The 15,964-nt window shown below is 38.9% G+C and overlaps 1 protein-coding gene across 1 annotated transcript in view; it reads right to left on the minus strand.

Moving 5' to 3' along the window:
* Positions 1-7,892, minus strand: part of LOC146484390 (formin-like protein 3) — a 32,473-nt gene extending 24,581 nt beyond the window's left edge. The window contains exons 1-3 of the mRNA XM_085104896.1: positions 7,616-7,892; positions 7,316-7,380; positions 7,119-7,202 (exon numbers count right to left, since the gene is read on the minus strand). Coding sequence (XP_084961022.1) covers positions 7,119-7,202; positions 7,316-7,380; positions 7,616-7,787 — 321 coding nt within the window. The 5' untranslated portion in view covers positions 7,788-7,892. The remainder of the gene's footprint in view (positions 1-7,118; positions 7,203-7,315; positions 7,381-7,615) is intronic.
* Positions 7,893-15,964: the final 8,072 nt, after the last annotated feature.

The following is a 15,964-nucleotide window of genomic DNA, read 5'->3' on the forward strand; positions in this document are numbered from 1 at the left end:
ACTGCTGCAACAGGAGGCACGTAATGAGATTACAGGAAAGAACACCAGTTGAGGAGGTAAAGGAATACAGTGAAAACTCTGATGGATCTGAACCAACGTCTCCAAACTCACCTTGTTGGCAACCTGATTCCGAATTGCTGAAACCCCAGCCAAGTGTAGACCTTCAAGCTGGTATGTGCGCCAGCCGATATGGTTGAGTTATCAGGCCCAACCCAAAGTACATGGATTGACTCAATAACTCATTTCACCTCATTTTAATTTCCTATATCACGCTAGTTACAATTACGACTGGACTAGCTATGGTCGAGTGATAAGGAACTGAGCTTTTGCTTGTAAGTGCTCTAACGTGTTTTATAACAGTATCATTTAAACCTCACAATATCTCTGTGTTTAAATGGCTGGAAAAGGGGGATGAAATATTTGGTGTCATCGTATGTTACATGGTGTCGCTGCTTACTGATAAGCATGTGCACATAAGATTGTAGGCATTCGATTACAAGCTCATGTAGCTCAGCTCTCGGTTGAGCAACAAGTGGAATAAACATGTCAATCATTCCTGTTCGTCTTATTGAGCTTATTTCAGCGCGCACACACACTCACAAGCGAAAAGTAGTAAATAAAAGTATATATCTACCTGTGAATATTTCTCTGGATGAAAGTGTTTTTGAAAATGGGTATATCATTAATCATTTCTGGTTGGTCTGAATAACTTTTGCATAAAACATTTCAAAATTAATGATAGTCATTACCAATCAGAATTTAATTTTGCGGTGGCTACTAACTTTGCAATTAAGAGCTATTCTCCAGGAAAGTGAAGCAAAGTTGGAAATGAAAATTTTTAACCCACCTTCATTTTTTGTGTGGAGGCAGGTTACCTGGAGGGATGAACAAAAACAGCCATATTTGGATTGGCAGGTGCGTCGTTGTCATGGAAACCGCACTTGATCACGTCGGCCTGAGGTTTATGTTTTGACCGAAAAATTCACTCTCAAATAGTAAAAATAAACGAGTCTGGTTCTCGAGTACATGTGAACCAATTCAAATGAAATTCATACAGATGGGTGTTGAAGACATCCGAGGCAAGTTGCAAAAAATTGCAAAATTGGAAATGTTGAGGTCTCCAGTATTTGGTTCAAACAGGCTTTAGATAGAGAATATCAGCTGCAGAGGTTTTTTCATTCATCTTATCTGTTATCTACATTTGATTGATTAGGTTTTGGCCGACGAATTTGATGAAATATAAATCAAAACAAAGCCTACCTTGAAACTTTTGGGAATTTCTTCAGGATGCTTTTGTCGTATAGGATGGGTCTCTCCTCAGTTCGCTCGCTCTATTTTCTTGACCAAATCTTGCACAGACTCTAGCGGAAAGGACAAATCTAACTGCCTAGCCTCACCGAACATCTACTTTTAGACCAAAGAAGATGATGCATTAACCCGAATAAAGAACAGTCGAACAGGTCAAACACAGTCGTGTGTCGAGTATCGAAATAATTCATAAATACAATCCATCCAGGAAGTTAAATAGATGCATCAAGATCACAGCTGAGCAAATTCATGTCTGCCACGATTCTGAATAACGTCTATGGCTAAATCGAGCCGTACATTCCGTGGTGCATGGTTGAGAAGCGAAGAAATCATTGTTTACGGCTTGTTTACGACCAAACGTATGTAGACCGGAAATGTGAGTAGCAAAACTGCTGACCGGATGTAGTTTTAAATGCGATACACGCGTTTTTTGTTTGTTTGTTTTTGTAGCTTCGGCTAATTGTCGCAATGGCATTATCTCTTCTTTAGGTATTTTTGGTACAATATATCATTGATAGGGGGATAAAAGGACGACTTTTGATCCACTTTTATGACTGTTTTACAGTGGTGAATAAAGAGGACAAAATAAAAGCGCTTCACTTGTCGTTTTACGCAACCACATAAGCCGCCCATGTTTCCTGGGTTTGTTTGTTTGTTTTTTTTTAATTCATTGCTTATTGGATGTTAAGGATGGCCTGCATGTAAGATACGTCGCTGATCTGGGGCATTAGCGTACACATTAGAAGTTACGAAGTTGGAATTTTTGACCCGCCTCTCCTCCAGAAATAAATAAGTCCTCTTCAAGCCGATAAATTTTCACATTCAGTACCTAATACCTGCCCAAATTTTGGCATTCTTTCTGTTTATTCATTTATTTATTTATTTATTTTTTGCTGTTGTTTTTTTTGGTGGAGGGAAGGGTGACCGGACGTAAATTTGTGCCGTCGATCAAAAACACTGTAAGGGAAATTTGCATATCGTCGTGCGAAGGAAGATATCCTGGTCGGGACAATGGAAAGTTGGTCTCTTTCAAATCCCAAAAGGGACGTTTCGGTTTGTGAGTGCAGTGGAAACAATATAAAACTCAGTCAATGTCAAAGGGATATTTCCAGGCACATGCAAGCCTACGGACTTAGTATAAACCGTGATGAAATCAGCGACAAAATGGATCTTATTCTTTGCCGTGCTGGTAAATAATAATAAGATTTCACACGCGAATTTTTCATTCTCTTGTCACAAATAGCTTATCATAACTGAATTTGTAATTCCATTTTCACAGTCTATTAAAGAGCAATCTTTTTTTTTTTTTTTTTGGGGGGGGGGGGGGGGGGCGGCTATTATGATCATGCGTTCAATTTTCACCCAAGCTTCAGTTCAGCTTCATTTCCTTTGTTTTTGTTTTATTCGTTTTGTTTTAATATTTTTTTTTTTCTTTTTTTGGCTTTCTTCACCATTGCCATTGTGAAACAACCCCATTACAGGAGGATATCATTACACATACATCCGGTGTTACATCCCATTACATTGTGTTACATCCGGTCAGCAGTCGTGCTTCTCGAACTTCCGGCCTATGCGTTCAGTTTATTTACCATTTTTGGCTTGTCCACTATCGCAATATCTGACCCGATTTTAGCCAAAGACGTTATTTTGGATTGTTCAAAGGCATGCATTTGCTTTGTACATCGATCTCGACACATTTACTTTACTTCCTGGCTGAATAATATTGATGAATTTAGGAGCTCGACGGCAGAAATCGCAAGCATTACGACCATGTTTTTGACTTTGTCTACTATTCTTTGTCAAGTGTATGCGGGCTACTTGTATCATCATCCCTGGTCTGAAACACAGCAAACTGGATGTTCGATGGACGTAACTGTTAGTCTGCGCTAGATTTGGTCAAAAAGATGGAACGTGCGAAGGAGAGATAATGGAGAGAACCACGCGACGAAAGCATCCTGAAGAAATTCCCAAAACCCTCAAGGTAGGTTTTGTATCAATTTATATTTCATCCAATTTGTTGGCCAAAACCTTATTTACTAAATGTAGGTAGCAGACAAGATGATAAAAGATACTTTTGAAGCTGATTTTCTCTCTCTAAAGCCTGTTTGAGCTAAGTACTAGAGCTCTCAAAATTACCAATTTTGCAATTTTTTGCAATTTGTCCCAGGTGTCTTCAGCACCCATGGCCAGAGTATAGTTTTCCCCAAATTGATATTATGATATTTATAAACGTCAATATCTATGTAATCTCTGCTGCTAATTTGGTTTATGTGGAAAGAGTACTTTCGGAGAAATAACCAATATCGTTGTGCTTGTTTTTCCTGCTTGTCTAAATGGCTGACAGGGAACATAGTAGGACGAGCATTTTCTTCTTGTTTATAAAGCCCAAATTATTGTAACGGCGAATTTTATAAACTGGGAGAGTGGTTCTACCATCTGTATGAATTTCATTTGAATTGGTTCACATGCACCCGAGAACCAGACTCGTTTACTTTTACTTTTTGAGAGTGGAACTTTTGCTCAAAACATGGTCCCAAGGCCGATGTCATATAGTGCGGTTACCATGGCAAGGATACATCTGCCGATCCAAATATGATTGTTTTTGTCTATCCCCCAAGGTAACCTACCTACACACAAAAATTGAAGAGGGGTTAAAATTTTTCATTTCCAACTTTGCTTCACTTTCCTGGAGAATTGCTCTTAAGTTTCATTTGGTAAATTTTGTGCTTGTTATAATTTTTGGAAAAACTAACTTTGAGTCTTCTAAGCTTCTAAACTACAGTACGACTAACTGTTACCGGGGTCACCAAAGCCGATTGAACCAATCACGAGTAGGCAGAAAACAACAGTTAAATTCACTGTTTGTATCATAATGTGATCTGATTGGCCAGTTTTAAGTGACCCCGATAATAGAAGTCGCACTGTAAAATGTTGCTTATTAACTCAACTATACACTCAGATATAAACCAAGTGGTAGTAAGTTTATATAATAAAATTTATATGTACTGTATGGTGCCTGAGTAGACAGAGTATGCCCGAGGTAAATCATACACCAAGGAGTTTCTATTAAGAGATCTGTGATTTGCAAAACTTGGGGTTTTGGATGTCTTACTTAGCACAAGACTTTTCATAAATCAATCCAATTTGTTTCTGTTCAGAAAAAAAACCTTGTTTGTTGGGGAATCAAACATGCAATTGCAAAGGGGATAGAAACAAAAGGGAAATCCCCAAAGGGAGGGGGGGGATTGATGATTCTGGATTTGGAAGGATTGACATTAAGAGTGTGCTCAGTGTGGAATTTCTGAAGCTAAATATAAGGATATAGCGTATGGATTTATACACACAGTGCAGTTCTCAAAATTCTAAATTTCCAATTTAAGCATTTTAAGGGCAACAATATCACAAAGGAGCTGAATACTACCAAAAATGTTTTAAAACCAATGCTTGGCGGCTATGTATACCAGCATGCAATAAATAAATATGTTTGACCATTTCAAAGTTCACTGTTGGAAGTTGAACATAGTATTTTGGTAGATATTTCATCCCATTTGATTCCTTTGTGATTTTGATTAATCTGTTGCCCTAATATTGGCATTGCAAAAATCACTGCAAAACACCAACACATGAAAATGAAATGACTGATGCTTAAGTAAATGGTTGCTTATGCCAGTATTGGTTGACAGTGAAGCGAAAAGTATTAGCAGTGTATAAAGCTTAACGATATATCGATGTTGAGCATGTGTTACTCTCTTGAATAAATAAGTGACCTGGCTGGTTTTTAGTAACTTCTGTGATAATTTAAGTCCTAAAAAGGCTTCATTGCAAGTTATTCTGTATGCCTGGCTTAATTCCTTCGGATGGGGATGATATTAAATGAAGAAGGATGAAAACGAGATTAACAAACGGCTGGCAATCGAGTCGTAATGGCTGCATTATATTTGAGATCAGAACAGTTTTCAACTGAGAGCACAATAAAACTGAAACAGACATATTCATCTAACGTCACTGTACTTGCTCTGACCAATCACGACAGATTTACTGTAACTTAAACCCAATATACACCTGCAATCAGAACTTGAAACAAATACATGAAACAGCTGGCACCAAGCACTGGAATATCATGCAAGTGATTTTGGCCCTACTGTTAGCTCTGGCTGAAAAACTGGGGAAAACTTTTTCACAAGTTTCACAAAGGAAAGGGCAACTGAACTTGGATTACTTTTGGGACTCGTTTGAACATTGCTCTGTTTTAAAATTAAAGATATCAAGAGGTCACATGAAAGTTTGCAAATCAAAAAAAAAAAAAAAACGAAATTTGAACCTGCATGCAGGAACACCTAAAGTTCTGTGGAATATTGTAAAACATTGAGCCAAAATGTCACTATGAAACCTTAAAAACTACCAATGGCATCACAGGTGAAAGTTCTCCTTTGAGTCTTTTATGACAGTCTTAATTTTAACTACTGCAGATAAATCCATGACTATTTCAGTATTTGGAAACATTTTTATCAGATGCCAAGTACTCCTCTAAAAGATTAAGAGAGGGAAAAAAAAAATAGAAAATAGCACATTTTTAGCTTACGATGCAGTAATATATAATCAATCATGGCCAAAACATTATCTTTTTGAAGTTTGGTTTGATATTTAGGGTTGTAAAAACTAACACCATGGGAGATATTTTAGAATTAATTCCACCCAACACTGAAGATCAGAGTGGTATTAAAAGGAAAATTATGGGTGCAAAAAAAAAAAAAGGAATTTTCCCTGACTGTGTTTACATTCTTAGAACCTTTAATGTTCTACTGCATGTTTGATACTGCTAATGTTCTTCCAGGGAACAGATCTAACACCTAAGTATCTTTAAAGTCAGATCAAGTTGGACAAAGAAATTCTTAATCTCAGCACAGTATACTAACATCATCTTCTGTCTTGTCTGATTCAGATGTGCTTGTTTCTGAAGCAGGCGATCCTTCTTTTTCGAAATCCATGTAAATATTCAGAATTACCGGTAAGACGTAACACAAATTATTGAGTTCAGTTCAGATCATTAAGTGGAAAATATGCAGACAAGGATCTCTGGTGATAAACTTGTGTTCATAAAATCAAGTGACTTTTAAAAAAGTTTGAAAGGCCGATGAGAAACTTCAAATTAGAACAGGGAGAACAAAATTCAGCCATTGGTTTGTATGGCTATGTATAATTTTGGTAAAAAATGTTTTGGTAGGTCTTTGTCGTAATAAATTTTGATGCCCTGCCACCTGCAAAGCTACTAATTACACACCATCGTGTCAAGGCTGAGGTAACCAAGAGAAACAGAGCAACCTTCAATCATAACAATTTCCTACTTAGGAAATGTCACAGACAGAGAGCTTACTTTGCAAACATTACATTTAAATTCGTAAATGATCTGAGTCGTGGGAAGCGAGCTGCCAATACAAAGCTTTAATCGACTCTATTGTAAGATTATTCTTTCAAGGTGACAAGGGATCAATTAAAATTTAATGTAACGCACTAGTTTATAAATCTACATGAATTAGCGACACCTGACGCACGATGTCATGGATACAAAGAGTTTAAATTCTTGCGTGGGAAATAAAATAATCAATTCTGCAATTTTTTAAAATACTTTTTACACGCAATCCCAGAGACACGTTACATTACGCTTAAATTGTCTAAAACTTTGACATAGGTGGTTTCTATAATTATACTGACACAGGAACTCGTCGAAGTCTGTCAAAAGACTAATCAAACAATCTGTCAGTAAGAGGGTTAATAATAAACTAAACTTAAAGATTCACGAAATGGCTTACCTTCGCTTTAATCATTTTCCATTTGTTAGCATTCGGGCTTTTAGCAAGTTCTGCAGCTCTTTCTGGAGGCAGTGTCATTTTTTCCTATGTGCAAAACAGATGAGTTGACATTGTAATTAAGAGCTGTTTACTTTCATCTCGCCGTGCCGAGACATGCAACTCTCTAACTGTAGTTTTCAATAAATCAGCTCTAATACCAGTAGAGAAGAAAATCTTCGCTCAATTTCCTCGTCCTCGGGCAGTTCATCGTCGACATCAAACTCTGCAATATTAAAACAAAGTACAAAGCCTGAAAAAGTGAAGAAAAGTTCGCAGAACAAAATGACAAGTTTTACTCCACGGGAGCAACTAATACGTACTTTAAATCATCTGATAATATAGCAAAGTTAAGGAATCGAAAACCTTGTTATATATTTACGACCTCCCTTTCCTGTCTACCGCAAAAGGGAGCGCGTAAATAAAACAAAAAGACTGATTAAGAAATGAATTCCACCTACCTGTGTCGTCTCCTCCTTCTCCTGACGAACTTTGCGAGAATATAGCGCTCGAAGAAGACCGTACTGAATCGAACATACTGAGCCGCGATCGTCGAACTCGATCAGTATTTTTCTTCCGCTGCTTGTTGCTTTGACTTTGTTGTTTTGCATTCCCTACTCGATCATGCACCATGCTGCTTGAGTTAGAGGACTGCTGTGCAGCCTCCACAAAGAACCTTCTCGGCCAGGGATTCGTTCTGCTTGCTTTACCTTTTCGTCTCTTTGACTTCCCTACGAGGGTAGGGTGAGTAAGTTTTTGTGCTCACTTGGTTACAACTTCGCCCAGAGAGTCCTCAGGATCTTTGGCCAGCGGTTGGTCGCCATCAGCATGGCCAAACAGGGAAAGAAGAAAGAGAAAGCCAGTGACGGGAAATAAAAGTCGACAGGAAAAACAAAAAATAGATAAGAACTGATCATGAAATGAATAAATAAATAAATAAATAAATAAATAAAATAAATAAATAAATAAATAAATAAATAAATAAATGAATAAATAAATAAATAAAAAAGAAACAAAAAAAATTGCACACTTTGATAACGTGGAAGGGAATCAAAGATATCCTTGCGCCAAAAACATCACGTGATCAATTGCTCCTGGCGTCTTTCCTCCAGGTGTCGCAGATCGGTGTCGCAGAGGTTTTCTAATTTCTATCGAACAGATTTGTTTAACAGAGGACTGCGACATAGCTCTGCCAGCAACTATAAATGAAAACAAGGGCGTCTTTTCAGCTACCTACAAGGTTAACTATTTCGTTGTTAGGGAAGAAGTATTACGATTGTTTGTTTGTTTATTGTCGTTCTTTCCTTTGCTGCTTATTGAGTTTGATAAGCTGTGGTCAAGTTTTGTACACACTGTATGCACCTCTTTGAAGAGGTAGCCCAGCTCTTAATATACCTTAGAGGTACATCGGCGTGTGTTGGGGTACAATCTTGATGTTGTAAAATAATTGTTAAATAGACTCATATGTTGTTTACAAATGCAAGTAAAGGGTAATATTGTTATATTTTCAATAAAAGAATCACATTGTCTTTAAAAGTGAGCATATTTTTGTACCAATAAGAATCAGAAAAAGTATAATACTGATTTCTTTACCTCGTAAGTTTGCGTGACTGTTTATCTGTTCGAAAATGACTTGATTATTATTAATTACGGAAACGTTTATACACAAACTTTGTGACAAGATCTATCGGCTTGCACCATAGCATAGTAATTCCTTGTTTCGTTCAGGATCCGTCGACAGCCTGTTCTTCTTCCAGTACGTGGTTAACCCAGAAAATAAGATCTTAAGATATAATGGTTTCTCTCATGAAACCATTCATTAAGTGTACCAAACGAGATGCTGTTTAGGTTTAAAAAAGTCGATCCCCCTTATGCGTTTTTTTTGTGAAAAGGAGTTGGAGACCATAGAACATCCCTTCTTCTTTTGCACAAAAGTGTTACTTGTTGGGACGATTTAAAGGCTGCACTTAATTCTTCAAATATTTCCGTTAGTGATATCGGGATGTTCATTTTGGGATCAATTTTGATGCAAGCAATACGATATAAACATCGATCCTGGTCAACTATATTGTCCTTGAAAGTAAATACTTTATTTTCCGCTGTTTCCGCTGTTAAGTTAAATAAGGGAACACCGTTGGTCGATAGATTTAGAAAAACGTTTCAAACCGAACGTTCTGTTGCGAGAAAAAAAAAACAAACTTGATTTCCACGACAAAAATGGAAACCCTTGCTCCCTTTAATACACGTTATCCTAACCTTCTTTTCTTTTCTCGTCTTTCTGTTCATTATACTCAAATTACCGTAAAGTTTCGATAGTAGCGACCCTCGTTACTTTCGGAATTAGCAGCCTTTCGGGCTCGTTACTTTCGGGGAGTCGTTACTTTCGGGGGGTGGTTATTTTCGGGGAACAAAAACCATGACACAACCTCTCGATGTTGCATTCAATGCGGAATTTAAGAAGAGTGTTGACAGACTCAGTACGGAACACTTGTTCGCAAATCCAGAGCTATTTATGAGTGGAAAAGTAAGCGCTGGTGATCGGCGTGCGCTTTTCACGAAATGGGTGGGACACAGTTATCCGTTCAATTGTGAAATGTGGTATTGCGCTACCCATTTCTGGAAGCAGGGGCAGTGAAATAAACATCGATGGTCTAACGGACTACCGCATGAATGAATCAGCCGATGAAGAGGAAATCGAATTCTTCTCTGACTCAGGGGAGGAAAGCTAAATTCAGTGCTTTTAGTCCATGAGACACCAATGCGTTTATACTGCAGTATATAGAGTTTTCAATTTTAATTGGAAGAAACGTTCCATGTTGTTAATACGAAATTAAAACAGTTTAGTTTTCACATTACGCCATCAGTGAACTGATGTCAAGGACGAATGATGGCTTAAGGCTTTCCCTTGCCCTATCGTGATCAATTTGTCCATGCACGAAGATGTTAGTATTGTACATTAAAAATTTGACTAAAGATTGGCAAACAATAAAGGTATTCGGTTTGTGTACAACGTAGTTTTAAAAAACTTGGTCTCGCTTCCTTTTTGTGGGACTCGCTACTTTCGGGGGGGTCGCTATTTTCGGGATTTATTAGAAGCCACAAAGTTTTGACGTTACTCTCGGGGGGTCGTTACTATCGGAACTTTACGGTAGTTATATAATTCTTGGTTGTTGTGTAGTGAAACTCAGGGTAGCTTCCCTGTAGTTTGTAAGTAAGGTGATCTGTGTGTTAGCATTATAATGTCTGTCCGTATCTTTCTGTATGTTCTTGTATTAAAAATGCCTTTTTAAAAAGTAAAATTAAATAAATGAATAAATAAAATACCAAAAAAGAAAAATTAAGTGTACCAATTACCTTTTCCAGATCAAAAATGACATAACAATAACATTAGTTTCAGCATAAGATTATCCACAACATCATTTGCAATCAAAGTACCGTATTTTCTCGATTAAACGCCGGCTTCGTATAAAAGCCGGGTCAAAACGGCCGATTGCTAAATAGACACCGGGTGCGTTTAATTGCGGTCCCGGCGTTTATAAGGGGTCGAGGTCACAAGGACCGATTAGAAGTAAATAGTAACCGCTTGAATGGCACTGTTACGACATACCAAGTACGGTATGCTGTTTTGGTATTTTAATAAACGTCCAAAGGAAAAATACCGGCGTAACATAACTGGGATAATTGCTGCACAGCGAAAAATGTATCCCTGTTCGTATTGTATTATTGACGCACTTTCTTTCTTGTATTGTAGTGCTCAGTGTCGTTTGAATCGCGCGGATCCCTCCAGCGTTTGTTTATAAGTTGTTTCAGTCTTTTCATGAGTTGTCCTTTCTGGGAGAAAATCGCGCATTGCACAGTAATAGGGACTTCAAGGCCACCTTGTTCCAAATTGCTTGCTCGATAGTTTTTCTGTCTCACTTTAGCTGATGTTCCCTCCATGTTTGACGAAGAAGCGAAGAGTCGAGAAAGCTCGATACGTGTATGCCCGACATTTATCCTTTGGTTACCAGGTCCATGCTCACTATAAACAGCCATTGCACATGAGTCGTACTTGCATGGGTAATCCAGGGAAAAATCGTCCAGCACTGACAAACTGCCCCTAGGTTTCCGAGGATCGGTAATAATAAATCAACCTGGAAAAATGGCTGAAAATCGCATTTCATTAATAAACGCCAGACTCCGATTAAACGCCGGCCTCGAAAAAACGCAGATCAAAACTGCCGAATTTTAAATAAACGGGGCGTTTAATCGAGAAAATACGGTAAGTCTGCCAAGAACCAAAATTTGTGACAATCAGCATGCCTTCAATGCTTAACTGATATGTACTCCTTAGATCACATGTTCTTACGCTGCTCCTCATATACTGTGCCTTTTGGTAGAGTTAAGTTTTGCACTAAAACTGGTGGGCCAGCCAAACGGAACAATCCCTCACATTATCAATCATAACGAAACATATCTTGTTTAAATTATCTAGACACTATAATACTGTATCGATGTTTACAAATTATGGTTGATAGTATAATAATGAAATGCTGTAAATGTTCGTACCATGCATTTGACTTTTTTTTAAAATTATCAGTTGACTCTCTTGACTTAAGGAAGGTGCCTACTAATACCGAAATAGTTTTGTGCGGTTTTTGACTATGCGGGAAAAGCAGATCTTAGCAAGGCCTATTGGAATCCAAAAAGAAAATTGGGGGTAACCACGCATTTTTCAGGGACAATTTAGCAGTAATATCTCTAAAAAACGCCAAAGTATAAAGCAATGTATGGGATTTTTTCCTAAATTGAAACTTAATTATCTCTGAAAAATGCATGGTTGCCCCAAATTTTCTTTTGAGATCCCAATAGCATTTGGTAAGATCTGCTTTCTCCCTAAAGTTTTAAACCGCGCAAAAAATATTCCTGTATTAGTAGGCACCACCCATAGGAAACCCGAGTATCTCGCGATGCGCAGAACGTATGCGCAGTAACAATAGTATGTATTTGCAGCTGGGCAGGTCCTAACTCCCAAATCCTCTGAAAAAGAACCAAAAATCCAAAGATGCTTCCATCCAGAATCTTACTACCGGAAACGTCAACCTCTGCTAGATGTCTCTGGATAAGTGGACATTGCTACAATCAGATCAAGAAGTTTCTGAACTTGATACTTATCAGCGGGTTGATCGTTACTGGAATACTGTCCTCCAGCTTAAGGTTACTTTTAGGGAAGGAAGGTCGAATTTTTCTCAAATAATTTTTTTTAGATAATTGTTGAAACAAGAAAGGGATGCAAACTTTCGTGAAAACAGCCGTTAGAAAGCTTAAGGCGGGGGTAAACCTTAAAGCCGTTTTCATGCCGATTAAAATCGGTTTCATGGAAATATCTCGTTCACGCTTCAAGCAATCCAAAATCTCTCTGCTTAAAACGGAAACCAATGTTATTGGGTGTTTTGTGAATTTTTAGGTGAATTTTGGGTATATTTGGGAGGAGATAGTTTTTCTTGAAGGATTGGTAAAATTAAGAGAAATAAGAAATATTGAAGATTTAGTGAGGTTTTAAAATTAGAATTTGTAGTTAATAATTAATAGACGGATACCCAGTTAGTCCACTAGCAACCTGGGGTGCTCTTGCGTGGTTATCGACTGTCTGTTGGTGTTTTAAAAATCATTTTCTTTCTTTTATCTCTTCTTCAAACCTCTAAAAATCCCATTCAAATTCACGTTTACCCCCATCTTAAAAAAAAAAACGCGAGGTATCTGAAAAACAAAGTTTTGTAGGAAAAGCGGTGAGCGAGTGAAGGTGTCATAATCCAATTTATGCGGGACTGTGTTGAGTTATTACGCGGCAAAATTTACCCGCGATCTCGAATTACCGGCAAATTTGCATGTTTTTGTCTACATCGTGTTCATCGCATGTCACGGCGTTGTATGTCAAATTTTACTGTGAAACAGCGTTCCATTTTGGATTCAAGCATTGCGTAAAAGGTTGTTATGAAGAAAGCGAAACTAGAAAAGTCGCCTTGGGTGACAGTTAAGAAAAAACCGGGTCCAAAGAAGGTCGAAAAATGATTTGACGAAGCCAAAAAAATTCAGCTGGCGGAGAGCGACAAGGGTTCTTGGTACAACCAGTCAGATTTTCTATAACTGCCTTGGTAGCAGAGAAATTCGAGGACGAAAAAATCGGATAGAGGAGAGTCGAACATCAGTTCGGAGTCCGAAATCGGAGATGCCGGCGACAATCCAGCCACTTTCGCCGTTGTTAACCGGTTGAAAATAAGCAGCGAACCTCAGCGCGAAGCCTCGTGTATAGCCTCCAACGCAGTCGTTTTTAGGGGAATCGTATTATCTTCTCCGCTTACCCAAGCGCCACATTCCTTTCCGCCGCTAAGCCAATCACAGTGAACCTTCTAAAATCTGGAAGGTTGACATTGACCTCAGAACGCCTCTCGCGGGAACAGTGAAATTGGCCGAGCTTACGTGAGCTTTTAGCACCGTGTGCCCTACGTTCAAAATTTCTCGTGTAAATGCCTATCAACTGACTGCAATAAAAAAATTCGTGACGGGAAATAGCGATATTTTCGTCCATTTGCCGACTGGTTACGCAAAGTCGCTTTTATATTTATTAAGCTTTGCCTTCAATCTTGTCGACCTTGTCGGTGTGGAGGAAATCAAAATATTACCCGATATGTCGGTAAACTTTAAAGATTTTGCAGTTGAAACTCGCTTTGTTGTTGCAATTTGTTCTGGGGCATGTGCGACATTTTCCACAAGGACCACATGATCGGCTCTTTGTCGTTTAACTTTCCGTTTAATAGTCTTTAATGAACTGATAAATACTGCAGATCTCCCCTTGATACCTTTTACATTCTTCTTTGCTTTCTCAAATCGAGTTAGTCTGCCGTAGCACTTCGTACAAACAAACAAATCTGCTCCAGAGTTTCCGCACCCGAAAGAGGCGATATCTTCACCGATTGTCAACTCGATCAGGCGGGGAAGATCGATTACACTTTCCCGAAGCTTTTGACTCTCCCAGCAGTGTCTAAACGTCGCACAAGAAGCGCGCTTGTATTCACATTCGATATTTGTTTTGGTGTTTCAGTCATGACCAGCCATTCCAGAAGTGAAAAAATATATATATTCCAACTTAACTCCCGCATCTCTCAAGACCGTAACAGAGACTGTAGACACTGTAGCTCGCAGGAAACGGAAGCAACCATTGTAACTTGATGTCATTAAACAATGCCTCGATGGTGATTGGCTAGGGTGCTTGGGGAGTAAAACAATGGGAAAGGAATGTGGCGCTTGGGTAAGCAGGCGTTTGTGGGGAGGAGGTAATACGAGTCCCCTAAAAACGACTGCGTGGGAGGCTACCTCGTGTACTGATAGCGGTGAGAAGTGCGTGCCTCGTGTCAACTCCGCTGGGGCTGCCAGTTTCATGTTCTGCGTCTATCTGCCGTTTTCTTCTTTGTTTTGGTTTCGCCGGTGGCTCTCTCACGCCAGACTTAACTTTTCCCATACAAAAATCGCTTTACATCAACACTAAATGCTTACAGAACTCCCCACGGAATGCTTCTTTGTGTTTGATTGGCCGGCGGCTTGAGCGCGTTGACAAGTATTTTAATGAGGTGCGAAAACTCGGAAAATGTTTCAAGGCCGAAAACACGGCTTTTGTTTTTGCGCGAATTCCCCATCTTCAAATGAATTAATAGGGTATGTAGATTTGCCAGATTTCAACGAAATTTGGCCAAAATGGTCATCAGATATTAATGCATCAAAGTGTGTCAGGCTTTTACGAAATTCAAAATATTTTTCCCGTGACGTGTTAACATCTGACGGGACTACAAAAATTTTCCAGTCCATCTTTAGAATGGGTTTTCTCACAAACCAATAGGAATAAAGAAAAAGCCTGACACACTTTGTTAGCCTATTATCTCCTGATTGATATTGTGCAGTCTGTTTGGTTGTGCGCCTTTACGTGAGAGTGGGTAATTCAGTTAAGTACACGTCGCTAGTATTGAGTTTGCAGGCCTCTGAGCGCTTATGTATCCAACAAAATAAAAAAACAGTGATATTTTCGCAAACTTCCATTTATCAGCTTTACAGTGATATATAGGTTTCCGTGGTTTTATTGAAAGCAGCGCGCGTACGCTAGATTTCCCTGAAGGCACTCGCGAAACATGGAAGTAACCTTAAGGACGGTGCCTGCAAATGAACTTCCCAGAATCCCTTGCATACTACAAAAAGCAATGAGAAAGTCTGGGCATGCACAAGTGTCAGAAAAAAAATCATTCAAACAGGCTTCAAACTGCTCCTTTTGGTCTAAAGGTTGCAGTTGTTCAAGCCATTTATAAATTTTATTAATAACTTTCCAGCAAGTATATGCAAATTATTTCTTGTACCATGTAACCCCCCCCCCCCCCTTCCAAAAAGAAAAAAAGGCAACTTGACGTCCTGTAAATGGTTAGAGGTGGCCCTGTACCTGTGTTCTATAGTTTAGCCAAACATTTGATCTTGCCGCAGGGAGCAAAGTACCTGCTAAACAAGTGATAAATCAATTTTCGGTATTCACTTGACTGCGAACAGTCTGTCTTTTGCTGGAAAATCCGGGGGGAAGAACGCAAAAACCCGAGCGAGCACGATATTCAAGATATTCAAGGGAGGAGCTGCCATGTCGTGAGTCGCGTGAGCGCAAAATTCTCTCGCCTTCCGGCGCCCGCGCTACTCTTTCCCCTCGCCCAGTTTTTTCTGTTCTTCTCATCCAGAAAAAGAGACTGTTCGCCGTCTAGGTATTCACTAGTTCCTAAGCCTTTCCGGGGATAATCAAATGA

The sequence above is a fragment of the Pavona decussata genome, unplaced genomic scaffold (genome assembly GCF_977016875.1).
Source record: "Pavona decussata unplaced genomic scaffold, jaPavDecu1.1 SCAFFOLD_34, whole genome shotgun sequence".
Taxonomy (NCBI): domain Eukaryota; kingdom Metazoa; phylum Cnidaria; class Anthozoa; order Scleractinia; family Agariciidae; genus Pavona; species Pavona decussata.